General features: G+C 35.8%; 1 protein-coding gene across 7 annotated transcripts in view; it reads left to right on the plus strand.

Moving 5' to 3' along the window:
• Nucleotides 1-24916, plus strand: part of ST7L (suppression of tumorigenicity 7 like) — a 125062-nt gene that overhangs the window by 16818 nt on the left and 83328 nt on the right. For all 7 annotated transcript variants that reach the window (XM_046004036.1, XM_046004025.1, XM_046003988.1 and 4 more), the window contains 5 exons: nucleotides 8182-8336; nucleotides 9834-9931; nucleotides 10198-10312; nucleotides 12322-12394; nucleotides 13718-13820. In XM_046004036.1, the coding sequence (XP_045859992.1) occupies nucleotides 8182-8336; nucleotides 9834-9931; nucleotides 10198-10312; nucleotides 12322-12394; nucleotides 13718-13820 (544 nt within the window). The remainder of the gene's footprint in view (nucleotides 1-8181; nucleotides 8337-9833; nucleotides 9932-10197; nucleotides 10313-12321; nucleotides 12395-13717; nucleotides 13821-24916) is intronic.

The raw sequence follows: 24916 nt of genomic DNA on the forward strand, positions 1-24916 counted from the left end.
GCAGAGTGGCAGGCAGAGGCAGAGAGAGAAGCAGACTCCCTGCTGAGCCGGAGCCCCATATGGGACTCGATCCCAGCATCCTGGGATCATGCCCTGAGCCAAAGGCAGCCAGTTAACCAACTGAGCCACTCAGGCATCCCAGGGGTATTTATTTTTTATAGCTGTTTATATCAATTCTTTATTTTGAAAAGGCAAAATGTAAAATCATGAGTTAGCCTGATATTTAAATGGAATAGATCAATAAGTATTAATCTGATACTAAATAAATGCCAGGAGTAAAACTATGGCCCTAGTTGGGGTTAATCAGGGAATGCTTCCTGAATGGTATGAATTTAGCATTGTCCCTGGTATCCCTCAACAACCCCACCCCCCAAGATACGTTATCATTATTAAGAAGACCTTCCTAAGGTAGAACAAAAATCAGTGTAGGGAACTCCAAAAGCAGTGAATCAACTTTATTGAAACTCTGGAAACTAATCAAAAGTTTGTAGCGTCCTAGAGAATGCTTAATCAATTAAAAAAAAAAACAACAACTGAATCACTGTGAGTGAGTTTTATCATGTTTTAACTTACACCGGCCCCCCCATTTCCCACTCCCTTGCTCATTGGCAGCCTTGAAGACAAAAGTCTGCATTCTGGGTATAGGTTCCTCCTATCAGAGGACGTGGAATGGCTGTTATTCTTGAAGAATTGTGCTTGTTTATTTTGACCTGTCTGGTTGGCTCTCTGAAGGGCCAGCTCAAAGGTATTGCCTTTATTTGGGTTAATTTGGAACTCTCCCAGCATTGACACAGCTACACTGGGGGGCATTTGTTGAAAACACATAAAGACAAATGCATTAGTCCCTGCTGCCCTGGAGCAAGGGATAACAGCTGGGGCAAATAATAGACAAACCAGAAAGCTTGAGAGGAAAGGCTGGGGAATGAGATACTTTGGAAAATAAAGGCTTTTGAAAAACTCCCACATATTCCTGGGAATCTCACATGTCCCATACATGCCCAAGTTTGGGCACATGCTCAGAAGTGACATAAGAAGACCCTAAGCTCTCATGTCTGTCTGAATTTCAGGTTCTGCACAAAGAGAAAGTAAAGGCTAAGACAGAGTTGTAAACTGCCTGGCTGAATGTTGAAGGTGTGCCCTGACACACTCAGAACCAATCTGCAAAGACTTGGCTTTTTTTGTTTTGTTTTTGGTTCCAAGTGTTTAAGGCAAGCTCTATCAAATCCCTGGCTGATGAACAGGCTAAAGGAGAGAGGATTCATTGGTATATATGATAATGACTACAAACTTTAGAAAATTAGTTCAGAAAAGTCATTAAACAACTACAACAAGCAACAGCAACAAGCCATGGGGAGGAGGGGGAAATCTGATTGCTAGAGTTGCTAGATTATAATCTTCAAAATTTGCAGTTTTAAATTTAAAAAGACACACAAACAAAATATGCCCCATTTACAGAAAAGAAAGGAAATGAATGGAGACTATCCTGAAGGAAGTCATCAAGACTTTGGACTTTTCAGACAAAAACTTTAAATCAAATATTTTAAATATGCTCAAAGAGGTAAAGGAAGCCATGTACAAAGAACAAATGGAAGTCATGAGAAGGATATCTTACCACTAGAGGATATCAATAAAGATTTAGAAATTTAAAAAGAAATCTAGGAAAAAAAGCTTAGAAAGAGATCTAGAAATAAAGATTAAGAACTCAGTGAACCTCAAGTAAGATATAATCAAAGAAATCTACAATGAGACACATTATAATCAAGCTTTCCAAATCCAAGGACAAGGAGAAATTCCTGAAAGCAGGAAGAACATCATGAATGAGGAATCTTCAGTAAGATAAACAGCTGAGTTCTCATCCGAAACCATAGGAGCCAGAAGGCAGTGGGATAACAAAGTCAAAATTCTTTTTTTTTTTTTATTTTATTTTATTTATTTATTTGACAGAGAGAGAGATCACAAGTAGGCAGAGAGGCAGGCAGAGAGAGAGGAGGAAGCAGGCTCCGCGCGGAGCAGAGAGCCTGATGTGGGGCTCGATCCCAGGACCCTGAGATCATGACCCGAGCCAAAGGCAGCGGCTTAATCCACTGAGCCACCCAGGCGCCCCCAAAGTCAAAATTCTTAAAGAAAGAAAACTGTCAACTAAGGATTCTTTTTTTTTTTTTAAGATTTTATTTGTTTAAGAGAGAGTGTTCTTGAGCATGAGCAAGGGGGAGGGGCAGAAGCAGGCTCCCACAGGGAGCCCAGTGCAGGGCTCAGTCCCAGGACTCTGGGATAATGACCTGAGCCAAAGGCAGATGTTTAACCAATTGAGCCACCCAGGTGCGTCCACAGCTAAAGATTCTATATCCAACAAATCTATCCTTCAAAAATGAAGGAGAAATTAAGACATTCCCAGATAAACAGAAACAGTTCATTGCTAGCAGATTTATGTTATGTATAAAAGGATATGTTATAAATAAAAGGATATGTTATAAATAAAAGGATACTAGATAGTCTTGACTCCACACAAAGCAATAAAGAACACCAGTAAAGATAATTACATAAGCAAATATAAAAGTTAATGTATTTTGGGTTTGCAGTTATTTTTTTCAATATGATTTAAAAGACAATGTAAAACGGGGGCTCCTGGGTGGCTCAGTGGGTTAAAGCCTCTACCTTCGTCTCAGTCATGATCCCAGGATCCTGGGGTCAAGCTCCACACTGGGATCCCTGCTCAGTGTAGAACCTGTTTCTTCCTTTCCCCCTGCTGTTACCCCTGCTTGTGTGCTCATTCTCTCTCTGTCAGATAAATTAAGTCTTTTAAAAAGCCAAAAAAAAAATTGATGAACTTCTAGGTAGACTGATCAATTAAAAAAGAGAAGACTCAGATTACTGAAATTAGGAATGAAACTGGGAACATTACTACTTAACCTTACAGAAATTTAAAGCAGAATACAGTGTACAATTATATATCTATAAATTAAATAAGAGGGACAAATTTCTAGGAACCAAAACTGATTCAAGAAGAAATAGAAAATCTAAGTAGACTTATAACAAGTGAAGAGATGGAATCAGTAATTTTAAAACTTCCAAAGAAAACTGAAGACTAGATCCCTTTACTGGCAGGTGCTACCAAGAACTAGAAGAAGAATAAACACCAGTTCTTCTTAAATTCTTCAGAGAAATAGAAAGGAAGCGTACCTGGACGGCTCAGTTGGTTGAGCGACTGCCTTCAGCTCAGGTCGTGATCCCAGAGTGCTGGGATCAAGTCCTGCATCGGGCTCCCAGCTCCATGGGGAGTCTGCTTCTCCCTCTGACCTTCTCCCCTCTCATGATCTCTCTCACTATCTCTCAAATAAGTAAATAAAATCTAAAAAAAAAAAAAAAAAAAAAAAAGGAAATAGAAAGGGAGTAACTCTTCCTAACTCATCCTGTGAAGCCAGTATTATCCCATACCAAAACCAAAGACACCACAAGAAACAAAAATTACAGACTAATATCCATTATGATATAGATGCAAAAATCCTCAACAAAATAGTAGCACAGCAAATCCAGCAGCATATTAAGAGAATTACACACCAGGAACAAGTCGGATTTGTCCCAAGAAGGCAAATGAAAATCAGTCAGTGTAAGATACCACATTAATAGAAAAAAGAGCAAGAACCACATGGTCATTTCTATTGATAGAGAAAAGGTATTTGACAAAATCCTACAGTATTTTCTGATAAAAAACACTAAGGAAAAAGGAATAGAAGGGAACTTCCTCAAACTGATAAAGGAAAACCACAGTCTTTCATCTGTAGATATGCAGTTTTTATTTACATATTTACAGATGCAAGACTGAAAAGTTTCTTTTTAAGATCAAGAATAAGACAAGGACATCTTTTCTTGTCCCTTCTCTTTAACTTTGTACTAGAAGTGCTAGCCAGTGAAATTAGGCAAGAAGAAGGAAGGGAAAATGGCTTCCAAATCAGAAAAGAAAAAGTAGAAACTGTCTTTATTCATAGATTATATGATCTTGTACATAGAAAATCTCAAAGAATCCACACACAAAAAAACCATTAGAGCTAGCAAAAGAGTTCAACAAATTTATTGTCTACAGGACATATATAAAACAAATAGGAAAATAGCAAAAACAAGTCTTATGTCTGTTGTATATACACTAGCAGTGGACAGTCTGAAAAATTGTTTTCAAGATTTTATTTATCTGAGAGAGCAAGAGAAAGCACGAGTGGAGGGTGGGGAGAGGGAGAAGCAGGCTCCCCACAGAGCAGGGGGCCCAATGCAGGGCAAGATCCCAGGACCCTGAGATCACGACCTGAGGCAAAGGCAGATGCTTAACCGACTGAGCCACCCAGGCACCCCTGAAAAAGAAATTTAAAAAACAACTCCATTTATAGTAGCATCAAAAATGTTAAAATACTTAAAGATAGATGTAACCAAGGAGTGTAAGACTTGTACACTAAAAATGACAAGATATTGTTGAAAAAGTTAAAGAATACCTAAGTAAATGGAAAGACATCCCATGTTACGAATTGGAATACTTAATATTGGTAAGATGGCAGCAGTCCTCAAGTTGATCTACAAATTCAATGCAATCCCGATCAGAACTTCATTTGTGGGGGCGCCTGGGTGGCTCAGTGGATTAAGCCGTTGCCTTCGGCTTGGGTCATGATCTCAGGGTCCTGGGATGGAGCCCTACATCGGCCTCTGCTCCGCAGGGAGCCTGCTTCCTCCTCTCTCTCTGCCTCTCTCTCTGCCTGCCTCTCTGCCTATTTGTGATCTCTCTCTCTGTCAAATGGATAAATAAAATCTTAAAAAAAACAAAACAAAAAAAACTTCATTTGCCATTGTTACGAAATGGACAAGCTGATCCTAAAATTCACGTTGAATTACAAGAGACCTCAAACAGCCAAAACAACCTTGAAAAAGAACAAAATTGGAGAACTCACTTCCTGATTTTAAAGCTTACTATGAAGCTACAGGAATTAAGTCATAAAGACAGACATCTAGACTGATGGAATCAAGTTGTAAGTTCAGAAATAAACCCATGCATTTATGGTAAATTGATTTTTTTTAAAGGTTCATTTATTTATTTTAGGGAGTGAGAGTGAGAAGGGTCAGAGGGAGAGAAGCAGACTCCCACTGATTGGGGATCCCCAGATGGGGCTTGATCTCACAACCCTGAGATGATGACCCGAACTGAAACCAAGAGTTGCATGCCCAACCTACTCAGCCATCCAGGAGCCCCTATTGTCAATTGATTTTTGACAAGGGTGCCAAGACCATTCAATGGGGAAATAATAATCTTTCCATCAAGTGATGCTAGGCAAATGGATAGTCACATATAAAAGCAACCTTTACCTCACATGATGCACAATTAATTCAAAATTAATCAAAGACCTAAAGTTAAGTGTCAAAACAGAGGAAGAAAACATAGGGGCAGATATTTATGACTGGGTTAGGCAATGGTCTCTTAGATATGACACCAAAAGCAGAAGCAACAACAAAGAGAAAATTAGATAAATTAGACTTCATCAAAATTAAAAGCTTTTGTGCTTTGAAGGATACTACCAAGAAAGTGAAAAGGCAACCCACAGAATGAGAGAACATATTTGTAAACTATATTTGATAGGAGTCTAATATCCAGAATATATCAAGGATTCTAACAACTCATTTACAAAATGGTAATCCAATTTAAAAAGGGCGGATTTCAACAGACATTTCTTCAAAGAAGAATTCAAACAGACATTTATGTAAATGACCAGTAAGCACATGAAAAGGTTCTCAACATTATTCATAATTAGTGACATGCCCCTTCATAAGATGGGTATAACAAAAACCTTCAGAAAATACCAAGTGTTTGCAAAAATATGGAGAGATTAGAACCCGCATACATTGCAGGTGGGCATGTAAAATGGTATCGCCACTGTGGAAAACAAGTGTGGCAGTTCTAAAAAGATAAAATTAGAGCTATCATATGACCCAGCAGTTCACCCCTACGCAGATACTGAAGAGTACTGAAAGCATGTATTCACAGCAATATTATAATAGCCCCAAACTAGAACTAACTGAGATGTCCATCAGCTGATGATGAAGGGATACACAGAATTGGTATATTTACACAGTGGAATGTCAGTCTTAAAAAGGAATGAAATACTGCTCCATGCTACATGAGTGAACTTTGTGTATATATTAAAAGTCCCTAAAAAAAAAAAGGTCCCTGAATAACATCCTTTAAAATGGTTAATTTTATTATGTGAATTTTACCTTAATTAAAAAAAAAAACCTGCAGGGAAAAAAACCAAAACCTTCATAGCGTGAGAGTCATTCAGTATTCGTAATATTAATTTTAATATTTCAAAAACATTAAAAATATTTTTGAACAAATACAGGAAAGCTCTCAGAGGAAAGAACCTCTTTTTATCATATAGCTAAACTGTAATTTAAAATATTTATATTTTGATTCTATTGCATCAGTTTATACCCATCTAGATCTTTTAAAAATGTTTTGTTTTTTGTTATTTAAAAACATTTGAATTGGGTTTAGAATGGCAGTTTGGAGCCCAGTATTTAAAGCAGCAATGTATCTAATGTTTCAGAGAAATCTAATATATGTAATGGAGAAATCTCTGTTGATTAGTGAAATTATCAGATAGTTCAATTTAGTGTACTGTTGGAAGGATGCTGAAATGGTCTGATTTGCATTTTCTGAATTTAAAAGATCCTCCTTGTCCCCAGTTGTTTGATAGCTACCTTGCCATCATTTTTTGAAAAGGTTTTATTTATTTACTTTAGAGAGAGTGTGTGAATGAGGGGATAGGCAGGCAGAAAGGGGGAGAGAATCCCAAGCAGACTCCATGCTAAGTGTAGAGCCCAGTGCAAGGCTCAGTCTCACAACCCTAAGATCATGACCTCAGCTGGAAACAAGAGTCAGATGCTTAACTAACTGAGCCACTCAGGCACCCCCCTGGCCATTATTTTTGTTTCATGCCTGGTCTTGTACTTTTGCCAACAATTTCTCTTCTTTTGCTTAAACACTGTTCAATAGAAATATAACATGAACCATATTTGTAACTAAATTTTCTGGTAGCCAGATTTAAAAAGTAAAAAGGTGAAATTAATTTAATGAATATATTTTATTTAGCTATATTGAAAATATTAAAACATTTTAATATACGATTGATATATTTCTTAAACTATTAAAGTTTTTTTACGTTCTTCTAAGTCTTCAAAATCCAGTGTGCACTTTATACTGACATCACATCTCAATTTGGACTAGGCACATTTCAAGTGTTCAATAACTATATGTAGTGAAGGACTTCAGTACTGGACAGTGCAGGCTTAGATAATCAGAACTAGAATATTATCTCCAGAGGAACTACAATATGTACTTGCTATTTCTGGGAATGGAAAGGAAATTTTTTGTTTCTCTTTTTTGTCGCCCAAATAAGTTGATTTACGTTATTAGCCAGCCTTTGATATAATCGATAACAAAGAGAAATCTTTCTGTTTTAGTGGGGTGAAGAAAGGGAACTTGGATTGAGCCTGGGTGTGATGAGTAAAAGCAGCAGTGTAGGAAGAAAGACTAGACTTCACACCAAGGAAGTTTTGCTGCAATACAATTGTGGCTAAGCCCAAGAGAGGATGGGGCAGCACACAGAAAGAAGGCTCAGGATTGGAAAAAAGGGTTAGTCCTGGAATGATATATTTCTAAGTCAAATGTTAAGGACCTAAAGGTCCTTGGGTGGCCATGGGACTTCATTCTCAATCTTGACCCTCTCCCATACTTGCCCCTGTTTGATGGACATTACAAAGTGTATACTGGCTAAGAGCAGGCATGACCACTAGAATGTATAGTTCCTTGAACTACTTTTTAGGTAAGGCTTTATAGATGTTATTTTCTCCCCCCTTTTACAAAAGGAAAATATGAGACAAGCAGTTAGAGAATAGACATAGATGTAAAGCAGATAGAAAATACAGTGAAGAAATGTAAGAAAGGAGAAAAATTGTGGAAACACACCAAAAATATACCAACATGCCCCTAACAAATTAGAATGTCGAGTGAAGGTTTTTTCCTTCTTCAAGAGATGGAAAATGTAGGTAAAGGTAGGAAAGTGTGATGCAGAACAAAAGACATATGCAGGAGAAAATACTTCTTTACCATTTTACTTAAAATTGCCTTGCTTGCTTTCTTCATAGCTGTGCCACTGCATACGTTCTACTGGCCGAGGAAGAAGCAACAACTATTGTAGATGCTGAAAGGTTATTTAAACAGGCACTCAAAGCAGGAGAAACAATTTACAGGCGGTCACAGCAGTGCCAGCACCAAAGTCCTCAGCATGAAGCTCAACTGCGTAAGCAAACTTGTACTGATTTTTACCTGTCTTTTATTTAGCTCCTGCAGTTGGCTCTTTTATGTGTAAGACAAAAAATAACAATAGTAAAAACGACCCTTCATACTTAGAAGTTAGCTTCTTTTCATAAGAAATAACTAGTCTATTCGTAATATCTTTAAGCCAACAAGACAAACAGGCTTTAGTTAGAGAATGTTTGTGGAAGGGAACAGATGTGCTCTGGTTATTGAGAGATGTGCTGCTCTGAGATTTAAGGTAATTTATTTCATGTGAGAATTGGACTGGTCATTGGAGAAACACAACTCAGACATACCCAAGATTCAGGAGAGCCTTCTGGTAATGATCAGCAGCTTTATCCTTACCCTTCCCCCAGGCAGTAGCAGAAGTACATCATTTGATTGTGCCCTTCAGACTGTATGTATCTCCACATAGTGCTAGGAAGTGACTGCTTCAGTATAACACCCAGCTCCACATGTGGCATTGATTCTTTCTTTGACTCTTCTCTGTGATATGTTTGAGAACATATGGGCCAAACCAACCAAGATTCTTTCCGCTTTTAAGGATACTCTCTCAGATGGGATTGAGATACTTCTACCAAAGATGTTAGAATCTGTAATGCTCCTGCTTCCTGCTATTTTTTGTGGCCAGAGGGTTTGCGTTTAATGATTTTGGCAGATATTGGGCAATAAATTGAAATATGTTTACATAATGCATTATCTGTTAGCAGTTAAGTTCTAAATCTTTTGTTTGTGGAAATAAAAATTTGGATAATGTTTTCTCTCCAAACTAAATATTGATGTATACAGTATGTTTCATTAATGTATGTTGTTATAGCACACAACTGTGGGAATATATAATTTTGCAGTCTGGAACTAATGAAACTACATCTGTGAAAAAGCCATGCCATTTGTCTTTGTATAATCTCAAATATGATGCTGAGATAGTTATAGAAATATTTGTTAGCTCTTTCTAGAAATAGTTTTATAGTTTATTAATTACTAGCTGTTGAGCAAAAGTTCACAGTAACCATGGAAATTTTGTTTTGAACATCTTTTGTCAGTTAAAACAATAGAGAATATTTTTAAAAATTTTTATGCAGAAACTCAAAATAATAGGTCAGAATTATTTTTTCCTATTCTGTGTATTTCTTTTATGTTAATATTAAAATATACTTGTCAAGTATACACTAATTAATTCATATATAATGTACTCAGGTTACTGTTAGAGGCAAAAGTGATTCTGTATATATGGATTTTAAGCTTTTACTATAAAAAACTTCAAATATATACAAAAATAGAACAGTATAGTAAACCCCCATTCAATGTTCATCACCGAAATTTAATAATCTTTAATAGTCTTCCATTCTGAGACTGTTTAATTTTAATTGAAACTTCTAGGGTAAGCAAATAATTACTTATAATTATAGTTAGTGGATGATATGTTAATGAAATAGTAGGTCATAATACAAAGTAATAATTATGTCATTTTTTTAATTAGGAAGAGATACCAATGTACTGGTATATATTAAAAGAAGATTAGCAATGTGTGCAAGAAAATTAGGAAGAATAAGAGAAGCAGTAAAAATAATGAGAGATGTAAGTAAGTTTGATAATTGGATGTTTGTATTTCTTCCTTCAAAAACTGAAAATGTGGTTTAAGCTGCCAGTTATTTTAATGTAAAACCATTGTTTTTTAGTTGGTAGCTTTTATAACAAGGTGTTTATTAATATACATATATTTCTAAGGGTTGAGTCTCCACAGTTTTGTTAAGAAACTAAAGAATTTCTACTTTAATGAATCAGATTCAGCTCTATTGAGTTCCTTTGCTATAATTTTAACCTTTTTTCCTCTTAATGTACAGTTGATGAAAGAATTTCCTCCTCTTACCATGTTGAACATCCATGAGAATCTCCTAGAATCACTTCTAGAATTACAGGCCTATGCAGATGTTCAGGCAGTCCTAGCAAAATATGATGGTGAGTGATAATTGACTTAGTTGATAGCATGGTTAAAATATTTTTTTCAATTATGTAATCATAAATGTGATCCTGTTCTGGTAATTCTTTGATTTTTCTTTTTGCATTCTTTCAAGTCAGTATTTAGAATCCATGGATACAAGTTATAGTAAGTATCCTCTTTATCAGGACTTTTGGGAGCAAAAGTCTACAAGGAAGAAATTTTCTTTAAAAATGTATTCATTTGTCTGTTGAGTGAAGGGCTTAGAATACGGTGGTGAACAAGAAGACATGGACTTAGTCCTTGTAGAAATTACAGTTTAATAAAGGAACATACAGACAAAGACAAATGAACAATAATTATATTGAAGCATAGTGTGTAACGTGAGATAATTGGAAAAGTGTGGGGTGCTATGGACATGGGATGGTACCTCATTTGTTTTGGAGTGTCAAAGATAGTTAACAGAAGTTGCTTTATGGTATGTATAAAAAATTCAGAGTAACATTTTTACAATGCTTTTTGGTTACAAAGTATAATTTATTATTTCATCTGAGGAGTATAATAATCTTGTGAGGTGGTAGGACAAGTTGTTTTACTCTTGTTAGTAAACAAGGAAACTGGTGTTAAAGAAGGTAAGGTCTCTCAGCCAGTCAGTGTGGCAAGCCAACACTTAAATCCAGCTATTCCATTTCTTTGTTTACTAGTCTTCCAGTCTTCTAATAGTAAGAAGTTGACATATAGTGGCTATTTTTATTATTATACGAAACAGTGCCAGTTCAGCACAAATGGAGTTGGGAGAATTTTTAAGAAGTATGCCAGTTCTCCTCATTTTGAGTGAGGCATCATCAGCTTTTAACCTCAAGATGGAAACATCCTAACTAGCATAATGTTTCTGGTTACATCTTTCACTGTAACATAGCATCTATAGGTCACATATTCACGCTTGTTCTGTTGTCAGTTCCTAGCCATCAGTTTGGGAATCCCCATGATTTGGAAAGTTTGAAATGTGTCACACTTGGAAAGAGAAGTTTATTTTTTTAAACATCTGGAATTCTTATAAGTGCTTCACGATAGTGTGGGCTCATGGAGAAACTTGTGAGAAATTTTTTCCATATGTAACTTATTGAGTGCGTGGCCTGCTTATGATAAGTGAACAAGCTTAGGAACCAAATACAAAAAATCAGATAGGATCTGATTTATTTAAAATAAAATAAAACTAACAACTTAGCTATGCTTCTGTGTTTTCAGTTGTTTTTAAGATTCCCCAGGTTTTACCATTCTAGAATCCTGTAGAAGTTAAAAGCAAATTTATTTCTTTAGTTTTCTCAATTTGCTGGTATAACTCCGGGATCTAAAACTTCAAGAGAGTCCACTAATACTATTCTCCCGATAACATTATTTTGGGCATTCTTTAAGAAAGGATTGGTATAATTATTTATATTTACTGATTATTTTATTTTCTAAAAAAATCCTTTAAAACAATGTAGAAAATCAAAAACACTGGAAGAAGAAAAAATTAGAATCACTTGTTGTATTACCTGGATTTAACTCCTGTTAAATTTTTTTTTTTTGAATCTTAGTTTTTCTCTGCGAATAGGTAGAGTTTTCAATAGTTCTAGGTCTATATGTCTTTTTCCCTGAATACTTTTGTTGTTAACAGATTATTATAAACATTTGTTGAGTACTTTTCACTGTTGTTCCGAGGACTTTCATAGACATAATTTAATTATAATTTAATATATATAATTATACAGACATAATTATAATTTTCTCTGCTAGAAAAGTATTATTTCTTTATTTTGAGAAGAAAAAAAACTGACATTAAAGGTTAAAGAAGTTGCTGCTAGTTCAGGGATGCATAGCTAGTAATACTAGAATCAGGATTAAACCTCCGCTCTTTCAACTACATGTCTACCTGTTTCTACTACTATAGTGTATCTGTTGAATTTGTACCAGGAATTATTCTTATTAAAAATTGTCTTAAGAAACTTTTTGTGATTCTTACCTAAGTTGAAAATTACAATTACAGATATAAGCCTTCCAAAGTCAGCAGCAATCTGTTACACAGCAGCACTATTGAAGACAAGGACTGTTTCAGATAAGTAAGTATTGAAAACTACAATAATTTAGACTACTAAACTCAATACGGGTTTCCCCTGCTATCTGAAAGTTCACTTTATGCCAATTCACTTTTACAAGACCCCTACACTAATACCTGTGTTTGCTAACCGAAAGAAATCTGAACAGGATGCTCACATTTATGAAATGGTAATAGCTTCTTCCCTTTATGTCATTCTAGCATAGGAAAGGTTTCTTAGGAATGCTCTACTTGCAGATCACAGGGGAAATGTGTATTATGTTTTTCACCACTGACTTTAAATAATGCTTTTTTCTCCCTATTTCCTTTTGAATAACCCTTGATCTGATGGGACTTTGAGGCTTCTTAACAGTGTAGTGGAAAGAGCACAGTTTTGTTTTTTTTTTTTAAGATTTTATTGATTTATTTGACAGACAGAGATCACAAGTAGGCAGAGAGGCAGAGAGAGGCAGAGAGAGAGAGAGGAGGAAGCAAGCTCCCCGCTAAGCAGAGAGCCCGATGCCGGGCTCGATCCCAGGACCCGAGATCATGACCTGAGCCGAAGGCAGAGGCTTTAACCCACTGAGCCATCCAGGCGCCCCAAAGAGCACAGTTTTTAGAGCTAAATAAACCTGGATTCGAATCCAAAATATCCTGCATACCGACTGTGGAACTTTGGGCATGTTAATCAGTTTGAGTCTCTTTCTCTCTGTAAAATGAGATTAATAATACCATAGCATGGTTGTGTGAGGATTGTGTGTGTTAAAATGCTTAAAACAATGCTAGAAAGTACATGGAGTACATAGTAGCTATGATGGTAATGATAAGGTGTATGGTAGGGAAATAGTTTCATGCTGTCCTGAGATTATAATTCTGAGTTATTCTGTTTCCCTTGTCCTTTTGGCTGTCCATAATGAATTTCTCTTTATTCCACAGGTAAGATTTTCAGAACCAAATGGCAACCATTTGCTTGCGCCTTAGATTACTATGCCCCAATACAAATTAGAGGGGAATAATCACAGTCTGTTTCCTCTCAGTGAAAATTTGATAAGAATGTACTTCTATTTCATTACAGTCTCTGGATATCCCTATGTAGCATTTCTTATTTTATCACCTTTCCCAGATTATGCCAGTGGACTTCTCCTGAAGGCTTTCATTACCTAAATTTGAAGATTTCCACTTTTTACATTGCCCTTCTTTATATGTTCAACCAAGGGCATTACTTTCATGTTTACTATTTGGCTTTGGCTTTGGCAATCAACCAGAAACCCCTGCTTCAGGAAGTTAGATTATGATCAAAATCCATGGATTTTTATATTTATTTCTTCATTTTATGGTTTTCTTACAGATTCTCTCCTGAGACAGCTTCCAGAAGAGGGCTAAGCACAGCAGAAATTAATGCTGTGGAAGCAATTCATAGAGCTGTGGAATTTAATCCTCATGTTCCAAAAGTGAGAAATTTTATGATGAAAATGCTACCTTTATTTGAGTTTATCAAATTCATGAAAGTATGTAGACCAAAGTTTGGGTCTCCATAATTTGAGTCAGAATTATTTTAGTCTGTTACATATTTTTTTCAAGATTCATTTATTTATTTGAGAGAGAGAGAGAACATGCATGAGCATACACATTGGGGGGAGTGGCAGAGTGAGAGGGAGAGAGAGCCCTAAGCCGACTCTGCACTGAATGTGGAACCTGAGGCAGGGCTTGTTCTCATGACCCTGAGATCACAACCTGAGCTGAAACCAAGAGTTGGGTGCTCAACCGACAGTACCACCCAGGTACCCCAAGTCTGTTACATTTTGATACTTACTGACTGTAAAGTGGATCTTAAAGGCATTCAGTGAGGTGAATAGGAGCAGTAGTTCACTGTAGGCTTTGTAATTGCTGTCAAAATAAAATTTGAAATGTGTTCATTTAGCGGTTCCTTTTACTTTAGTTACAGAGAAGAAATAAAATGGCATGGTCTTAATAGAAGATCATTCATTTTTCAGATCATTACATCAAATTTCCTGTTACTATAAAGGCTTTTTATTTTTTTATTTTTTTATTTATTTTTTTAAAGATTTTATTTATTTATTTGACAGAGAGAGATACAAGTAGGCAGAGAGGCAGGCAGAGAGAGTGAGAGGGAAGCAGGCTCCCTGCCAAGCAGAGAGCCCGATGCGGGACTCGATCCCAGGACCCCGAGATCATGACCTGAGCCGAAGGCAGCGGCTTAAACCACTGAGCCACCCAGGCGCCCCTATAAAGGCTTTTTACATCTAGACAGATGCTTGGGTTTGAAACTAGGTCTAGAGAGACAAAGACTGAAGACAAATAGATTAAAATAATCAATGATAGAAAACAGATGTGGAAGTTTGCAGAAACACTGCCAAGTTGATGTTTATTTAGTCCCAGATGAAACTATACCCTTCTCATTTGTCTTTATATTGTACACATTGCAGACCACAGATTATTGGTTAATCTTTGTGTCTTGTCACCCAAGATTAAGTTTTGGGTTTTTAAAAGTAATGTTCCATGTTAGAAAGTATAGAATCTTCAGAAATAGGTGCCTTTATTACTAAATGTAATAATAACTATTGATTCCAGTGTAATGTGCATTAATGGAATTTGGAAACAAGTAAACATGGAAGAGATGAATCTCTAAAAGATAATCTCAAAGAAGTGGAAGTTGTAAGTCTGTTAGTACTCTAACAGTATAGATAGAATCAAGAAAATTACTGCAATCTAAGGATGACAGTCAACAAATATTCATACCATTCTCTTACTAAGTGACACCAATCCCATAAATTTAAATAATTTTATTATGAATTATATTACATGTATAGCAAAGTATAGAAAGCATCTTAGTGATTTATTTTAAAGCAAATGAGTGGAAACTACCACTGAGGTCAAGAAGCAACACTGTCAGTCCCCAGAAACCCATCTGCCTGCCCTTTCCCAGTTACACTTTTTTCCTCCTGCCTAAATGTAATCACTATTCAGACATTAACTATGTTCACTTTCTTTTTTTCCTATATTTTTGGTCTATACTTTTCATTGTTGGCTTTATAAGATAAGGAGTGGTTTTTCCCTTTTTAAATTCTCTGGAATAATTTGTGTAAGAATAGAATTATTTCTGCCTTGAATGACCAGTAGAATTTGCTGATAAAGCTATATGATTCTGCAGTTTTCTCTTCTTTCTTTATCGATTTTTTGTTTTTTTAAGTAATCTCTACACCCAGTGTGGGCTCAAACTTAGAACCCTAAGATCAAGAGTCACATGCTCTACCCACTGAGCTAGCCAGGCACCCCTGATTCTGTTTTCTTTGTGAGAAGTATTTTCACTACAAATTTAATTTCATTAGTTCAATAGGTTAATTACAAGTTTAGTTTCTTTAGTCATTCCATAACTCTTCAAATTTCTTCTCGTGTTGGTTTTTGTAAAGTTACCTTTTCTAGGAATTTATTTCATCAAAATTTTAAAATTTATTGGCACAAAGATTTCATAAAATCCTTATTAATGTTTGCAGGATCAATTGTGATATCCACTGTTTAGATCCTAACACTAGTTATCTTTTTAATTTTCCTTACCAGATTCCCCAAAACTCTATCAGTTTTATTAGTCTTTGCAAAGAACCCAGCTCTGGCTTTGTCAATCCACTCTACTATTTGTTTCCTGGTTCATTCATTTCTGCTCCTTATGGCCTTTCTTCAACTTCCTTTGGCTCTATTTTATTTTTTTAGTTCCTGTATCTTTTTGTACAGGTACTTAAATTAACACATTATTTTTCTGCCTTTCTTCTTCTAATATAGTTGTTCAAGTCTGTAAACCTCTAAGTACGGTTTTAATTGCATTGGATAGCAATATTTTTTGTTTAATTTAATTCAACATATTTTCTAATTTCCATCTTGATTTCCTCTTTGATTTAGAGATACATTTATTCCATTTAGCTATTTCTTAATTTCCAAGCATGCGGAGGTTATCTTTATATCAGTGATTTCTGCATAATTGCATTATGGCCAGAGAACATACTCTGTGTGATTTCACTCCTTTGAAACATTTTTCAATTCTTGAATTTTTGTTTATTTTTCAGATCTCCTGTGTTATTTGTAGTTTGTAATTCTCTGCCAAAACTTAAAGTACACTCTTTTATGTCTTTGAAAATAGTTTGAAGTAATTATCTTAAAGTCTTTCTCTGATAATCCACATATCTGGAACTTCTGTGTCTGTTTCCGTAATGTGTTTTTTTCTGCTACATTTTTTCTTCTTGTCTTCTCTTCTTTCTCTTATGCCTGATTTTCTTTGACTACGTACTTGCTATATTATTGAAAAAAATTGTAGAAATAACTTAGAACCTCAGATAATAGTATCTTCTTTCAGAGAGGATTTTCTTTGCTCTTAGATGCCTAGAAGAAGCAACCAGCAACACAGAATCACCTTCATTCAATTTGAGGGATTGATATTTTCTGATCTCCCCAGATGACTAGAAATTGGGCTAAAATCTGTGAAAGTTTGGTTTTTATTTTTGGCTTATCCTTATGCCTAGGATGCAGCCTTTCTGGGTCTCAATTCAATCCTGAGGATTTTACCAAGGCTCTTGTGCTTAACACACCGTGAACTCCTGACTTTTGTTCCTTTAGTCTTATAAAACTGGCAAAAAGTTTGAACAGCTTCTTAGCCATCTTGTCCAGAATTGGCAAATGTCTCTATGGTATAAGAAGCCCCAAATGTGGCTTACTTCTCTTATTGCTGCCTTCTTTGAAGTGTTTGTTAATTCTCTGATGTATTTGATTAGGTTTTTAAAAATATTTTGTTGTCTGAGAGGGTTGATCTGAATTGTCCAGTCTTTAATTACTGGAAGCAGAGGTTTGAAAATCCTTCTATATGAAATGCTCTGCTCTCTCATGCTGCAGAGTGGTTAAGAGAAAGGATTCTGTGACTACACTGCCTATGTTTGAATTCTGGCTCCACTACTTCCCAGCTGTATGACCTTGGACAAGTTCTCTGGACTTGAGTGACCTCATGTGTAAAATGGGGCTTATCCCTTAGAGTTGTTATTAAGATTAAATGAGTTTGTATCTTTAAAGTGCTTAGAAGAATGCCTGACACACAGTAAACATTTCAGGAGTGATTTTTATTATTATTTTATATATATATATATATATATATATATATATAAAATATAGAAATGATTTTATTATTATTATTCAGGATGGAATAGAAATCTGTTCCCTGTGAGAGGATAAGCAGCAGTTATTAATTGGAATTATTCAAATTAAATACATTGCTAAAGTATCTAAAATTTTTATTTAATTCCCACTGAAAATAACAAAATCTGCACTCTATAGTTGTGGACTTGTTTTCTGCTTCAAAAATGTTTTCATGCAAAATATATTCTAAGTGGTAACAATTCTTTTTTTTTTTAAGATTTTATTTATTTGACAGAGAGAGAGAGAGAAAGAGAACAAGCGGGGGAGCAGCAGTGGGAGAGGGAGAAGCAGGGTCCCTGCTGAGCAGGAAGCCCAATATGGGGCTCGATCCCAGGACCCTGGGATCATGACCTGAGCCAAAGGCAGTCACTTAACCGCTGAACCACCCAGGCACCCCAGCAATAACAATTCTGATAATGTGCATTGTGCCTCTGTCTTCAAAACTACTGCTAGAGGCACTTGGGTGGAGGGAGGGTGGTAGAAATTCCAGACATTGCCCTAACTAAATTAAATTGTTGGATAGATAAAATATATAAATCTCCAGGGGCGCCTGGGTGGCTCAGTGGGTTAAAGACTCTGCCTTCAGCTCAGGTCATGATCCCAGGGTTCTGGGATCGAGCCCCGCATCGGGCAGGACAGCCTGCTTCCTCCTCTCTCTCTCTGCCTGCCTCTCTGCCTATTTGTGATCTCTGTCTGTCAAATAAATAAATAAAATTTTTAAAAAAGAAAAAATATATATATAAATCTCCAGATTGAATCTGCTCTAGATAATCTATAATGCTTTTAGGGATTTTTTAAAAATTTAAACACACATGAGAAGTTAAAGAAGACCCAAATAAATGGAGATTATATATATCATGTATGTAGATTAGAAGACTCAGTATTGTTAAGACCACAGTTCTCGCCAAACTGATCTGAGATTCAATCTAATTCCTATTAAAATCCTATTAGGCTTGTCTGTAGAAATTATAAGCGCATCCTAAAATTGATACGAAAATGTAGAGGACATAGAATAGCCAAAACAATTTTGAGAAAGAAGAACAAAATTAGAAGTTACCTAGCTTTCCCAATTTCAATGCCTTTTTAAACTACAGAAGTTAAAATAATATCAATAATATATGTTAAAAATATAGATCAATAGAAGACAATAAAGAATCCTGATATAAACTCACCTAGTGATGATCATTCGATTTTCAACAAGAGTTCCAAGGCAATTCAATGGGAAAGTATAGTCTTTTTTATGGGGCTGGAAAAAAATGGTGCTGGAACAATCAGGTATCTATATGGAGAAGAAGGAAAAAGAAAAAGAAAAAAGAATCGAGCCCCTTCCTTCACACCATTTACAAAAATGAACTCACTATGGAACATAGATCTAAATGTAAGAGGTAAAATTGTACAACTGAGAGAAGGAAACAGAAGAAAATCTTTGTGTCCTCAGGTTAGGCAAAGATTTCTTCAAAAGCATGATCCATTAAAAAAATGGATGAATTGGACTCCTTAAAGAATTTGCTCCTTAAAAGACATCATTAAGAAAATGGAAAACCAAAGTCTAGGGAAAAATATTTGGAAGTCATAGACTATTAAATTCCATATCCAGAACTTACAAAGAACTCTTTCAACTCAATAATAAGAGGACAAATAAATTAATTAAAAAGTAATTAGTAAAGGATTGAATAGTTACTTCACCAAAGAAGATATATGAATAGGTAATAAGCACATGAGAAGATAGCATCATTGGTCATTGGGGAAATACAAATTAAAAGCACAATATGATACTGCTTTATGCCACTCAAATGGCTATACTCACAAAGACTGACCAAATCAAGTGTTGGCAAGAATGTGGAGAAACTGCGTATATTGCTGCTGGGCATATAAAATAGTATAGCTACTTCGGAAACAATTTTGCAGTTAAACATATGCTTGCCATATGACCCATCAATTTCAGTCCTAGATACCTACCCAAGAGCAATAAAAACACATGTCCATATGGAGATTTGTATGCAAGTGTTCATAATAGTATTATTCACAATAGCCGAAAACTTGGAAACAGGTGAGTGAACTAAAAAGAAACAAGCTATAAGTACTTGTAGCAACATAGATGGACTTCAAATACTTTATGCCCAGTGAAAGAAACCAGACACAAAAGACAACATATTATATGATTTCATTAATATTAAATTTCTTGAGCAGGGAAAACTATAGACATAAAAAGCAGATCAGTGGTTCCCTGGAGCTGGGGGTGGGAGTATGGACTGATTGCAGACTGACATGAGGGAACTTTTTGTGGTGATGGTTGCACAACTGTATAGATTCACTAAAAATCATTGAATCAAATACAGTGGTGAATTTTGTGATATGAAATACATATCTCAGTAAAACTATAATATATAATTTAATACAAGTACATATTTAACTAGCATATAATATGCATATACTTTAACATTTTTACATCATTTCTATTTGTAGGTAGAAATTTAAGTATTTTCCCTCCAACTGAACATCAAAGCCAGTTGACAGTTCAATTCAATCAAAATATCCAGCTAAGTAGAATGGTGCTATAAGCCTTGCAGTATAGTTTGTGGATACTCACTTTAGGCTGGGTATTTTCAAACAGGATAACTAGTAAGGTATTTTGGAGAAATTTTAAACTCCAACAACTTGGATAATATCCCACCTAAGTAGCATTGGTGTTACATGAACTGGGAGAACTCTGGTCTGTAAGACTATTTTTGCTAGGGTTTTACAAGTGATGAAGTATGTACTGATTCAGATCCCCCTCCACCAGTGATGTTCTCTGTCCCTGCCTTTCAGCTGGAGCCAAGCAAACATGAAGGGCTTTAGGAGTTTTCTTCCTCAAACTTCAGCTGTGGGTTGTGATAACTTATTTAACCTAAAGGACAGTGGCCTTTGCATACATACATGCATACATACGTACATAAATTTAACCGTTTATTCTTACAAATTTATTAAGCAAATTTGTCAAATGTTGTATGATTCTTACCAGTAAAATGACAAAGGATAAAGCTGTTTTAGCAGGAAATATTTTTTGGCAACTTTCCACATAACTACAACAGAAATGGCTGCAGGTCTAGAACAGTGCAATTTGTTAAAGCTGGAAACTATTAGAAGCACAATAGAGAAAGATCACATAAATCTCTTCAGGCTATGAATTTGCTTTAGATATTTCATTAATATTGATTGTACAGATTTTTTTAATCTACTGAATGAGTTTCATTGTACAGTAACTATGATAGTAATAGCAAAAAATTAGAACAGCATGTTTTCATGGGTTTTTGACTTGTTCTTCATTACCTGGCTATGGCTTTGGTTCAAAATTTTTTTAGTCACCAGACAAGAAAAAGATTGTGCATCTTTCAGCCACTATAGAAATAGGTTCTTTTATAAGAGTAGAATATGTTTCATACCTTCTAAGTATTCCATAGCACTCTGTTTCAGTCATTCTAGTGTCTCATATCCTTTATTATCCAACCATCAAAAGTTTTATAGAACTTACCTTTTTTTTTTAAAGATTTTATTTATGTATTTGAGAGAGAGAGAGTGAGAGAGAGCATGAGAGGGGAGAAGGTCAGAGGGAGAAGCACACTCCCCATGGACCAGGGAGCCTGAGGTGGGACCCGACCCCGGGACTCCAGGATCATGACCTGAGCCGAAGGCAGTTGCCTGACCAACTGGGCCATCCGGGTGCCTGAAGTTTTCTGTTTTTTATTTGAGATAATTCACATGCCATAAAATTCACCCTTTTAAAAAGTACACAATTCCATGGTTTTTAGTATATTCATAAGTCTCTAACAGTCATCACTATCTCATACTAGAACATTTTCATTGTCCCAGACTGAAACCCTGTACCTATTAATAGTCACTCCCCATTCTTTTCTTCCCTAATCTCTGGAATCCACTAATCTACTTTCTGTCTCTGTGGATTTGGAATCATAGAATATGTGGCCTTTTCTGTCTGACTTGTTTCAGTTAGGATAATGTGGCATTATCAATGCTTCGTTCCTTTTTATGGCTGAGTAATATTCCATTGTATGGATATACTACATTTTGTTCATTCTTCAATTGATGGCCATTTGGGTTGGTCCCACTCACTCTTTGGCTATTTTGAATAATGTTGCAATGAATATTCATGTGCACATTTTTGTGTGAACACGCAGTTTCACTTCTTGGCCATAAACCTAGGAGCAGAATTGTTGGATCATATGGTAATTCCATGTTTAACTTTTTTTTTAAGATTTTATTTATTTGACAGAGATCACAAGTAGACAGAGGCTGGCAGAGAGAGAGGGGGGAAGCAGAGCAGAGAGCCTGATTCGGGGCTTGATCCCAGGACTCTGAGACCATGACCTAAGCCGAAGGCAGAGGCTTAACCCACTCAGCCACCCACGCGCCCACCTCCCCCTGCCAATGTTTAACTTTTTGAGAGCCTTCCAAACTGTTTTCCAAAGTGGCTGTGCTGTTATGTGTGAGGGTTTCAACTTCTGTACACCCATGACAACACTTGTTACTGTTTGTCTTTTCATTATAGTTATTCTAGTAGTTATGAACAGTGTCTTGTGATTTTGGTTTGCCTTTCCTTAATGACTAATGATGTCAAACATCTATCTTTTAATGTGCTTTTGACAATTTGTATAACTTCTTTTGGTAAATGCTTATTCAAATTCTTTGAACACTTTTAAATTTGCCTTTTTATCATAGAAGGTATTCTTTAACATTACTCTTACTGTAATTTACAATCTTGATTAATATGGTCCAAAACCATTGTGAATCTCCATAGCTGAAAGTACCACTATAATCTAACTTCACCCTTGAAATGTAAACATGAGGATAGATCATGAACCTTGCTTAGATGTGAATGCTGAAGAGTCAGGATTATTCTTTACATAACTAATTTCAACTAAATTCAAACCAATTTGAGTTAGTTGATATCTTGAAGACAATTTATTTGAGTCTGGCAAGAGAAGCTCTTGAGGGAATAAAGTAGAACATTTAAAAACAAAATAACAACTTGAGAATATGGTATTCTGTAGCTTTTAAAAATTATTATTTATTTTACCAAAAAAAAAAAAAAAAGCTGTTTTGTGTTGCCAAGAAACCAGACCATGCCTGGAGGTTTCTTTAAAGTGTAAGGGGATTTTTAAAATAAATTGATACGGAAAGGGAAAAATCCATTCTGATTGATCAAGGAATTGAAGCATGTAGGATGTTCTGAGTCCCATCCACTTAACAGAAGATACCAGCTCTTTAGCATCAAGCTTACGTTTAATTGGCCAAACTACCTATATTATAGTAGCATATATGGAGGATAAAAGAGGGAAACATGCACTTGATTGAGACTTAGTGGCATGGCAGGAATCAAAGGAGAAATGGGAAGTGGTATTGAAGTCTCTGACCCAAACTTAGGGCACAGAAAGGCACTTTGCCTTTCTGTTGTATTACGCTGTGGCCTAGGTGGAAGAATGGATATATAAAATACTTACCTCTTGAGGTACTGCTCTGTAGGATGATGTGGAAAGGAGTTTTCCTGTGGCAGATGCCCTCTCTAGTCTCCCTTCCTTTTCTTTTCAATATAAGATCACTTTCACTTTGCTCCTGAGGCTGCCATGAGTATTATGTTCTCTTTCAATTTTTTCATGTGGCAATTCTGTTTACTTTCTGGGAACAGTCTTTGGTCTCCCCCCTTAATACACATCCATGTGGACTCTCTGCATTCAGCCTGCCTGTCCAATCTCATAGAATGTGCACTGAGAAAACTAATTGCAGAGATAAATTGGTTCTTGATGTGCATGACTGATCAAGAGCAAAGTACCTTAATTTCAGATGCCTTCAGAGAGCTTTTTCTTTAACCTCTCCTTTTAAGAGGAAGATTATAAAGTATTATCATTATTTCAGGTCAGAATTATATTGCTTTTGGTCAAAAGCTGTTGTAGGATTTACAAAGTAATAGAAACAAGCAATCTAAAGATAAGTTATGAAGATCAAAGCAATTCAAAATTAAAGTGAATCTGAGTGTAAGCATAGGTATGGCTTTAGAATAAAAAAGACCTCAGACCATACATTATTTGTCTTTTTTTAACTATAACTTCTAAAATAGCTTCAATTTTTTTTAATTTTTAGGGAAAAGACTTGAGTAGTCATTTGAGTATGTTGTCCATAGTTGGATAGAAATTGTTCCAACAATTTCAGTTCTGTTCCAGATATAACAGTAGAGTGATTTGGAGTTAATACGGAAGGAAGGTCCTACAGCATATACTAGGTACCAGCCTTGGTTTATATCTTCAACTATATTTTATTTGCTGATAATTTCCAAGCCTGTATGTTTTAACTCCGGCTTCCTCCCTTGTCTATAGACTTGTATTTCTATCTACTTGTGGAAATTTTACGTGGATATCTGTTAGTTACCTCAGCCACTTCAATGTGTCTCAAACTGAAATTTTTAATTAATTAATTAATTAATTTTTATTTATTTGACAGAGAGAGACACAGCAAGAGAGGGAACACAAGCAGGGAGAGTGGGAAGGAGAAGCAGGCTTCCCGCTGGGCAGGGAGCCTGAAGTGGGGCTCGATCCCTGGACCCTGAAATCATGACCTGAGCTGAAAGCAGATGCCCAACAACTGAGCCACCCAGGTGCCCCTGAAAATTAATATTTTTAAAAATATTTTATTTATTTGTTTGAGAGAGAGAGACAAGCAGGCAGAGGAGCAGAGGGAGAGGGACAAGCAGATCACCTATTGAGCACAGAGCCCATTAGGGGGCTCAATCTCATGACCCTGAGATCATGACCTAAGCCAGGATCAAGAGTCAGATGCTTAACCAACTGAGCCACCCAGGTGCCCCTCAAACTGAATTTTTTAAATCTTATTTTTAAGTTTCTTCCCCAATTTACCTGTCCTTCCTTATTTCTGTATTTTGACTTATGGCTTTGTTAACATCATCTCATCATTAATCTTTACTTCTGCCCTTCCCAGACTGCCAGCTCATAACCTTTGAATTGTCTTTCAGATCTAGCCTTCTACTCCATCCCCTCTGTCACTGACCCAGTGTATGCCCTCAACACCTGCTCTTTGAAAAATTCTCGTTATCATTGTAAAAGTAATGAGTGCTTCTTAAAAAAGAAATCAAAACCTTCAGAAGTTTATAAAATAAAAAATCCAATTCTTTCTCTCCCAATTCTACTTCTCTCCTGTAACCACTGTTTCTGTTTGGTTTGTATTATTGCCAAACACTTTCTATGCATCTCTAAACATATAGGTAAAGATGTGGAAATAATCTCAAATACCTTCCATCTTTTGCTTGGATGATTAAAACATCTTTCTCAGTAGTCTCCCTGCC

Source organism: Meles meles, chromosome 1 (assembly GCF_922984935.1).
Source record: "Meles meles chromosome 1, mMelMel3.1 paternal haplotype, whole genome shotgun sequence".
Classification (NCBI taxonomy): Eukaryota; Metazoa; Chordata; class Mammalia; order Carnivora; family Mustelidae; genus Meles; species Meles meles.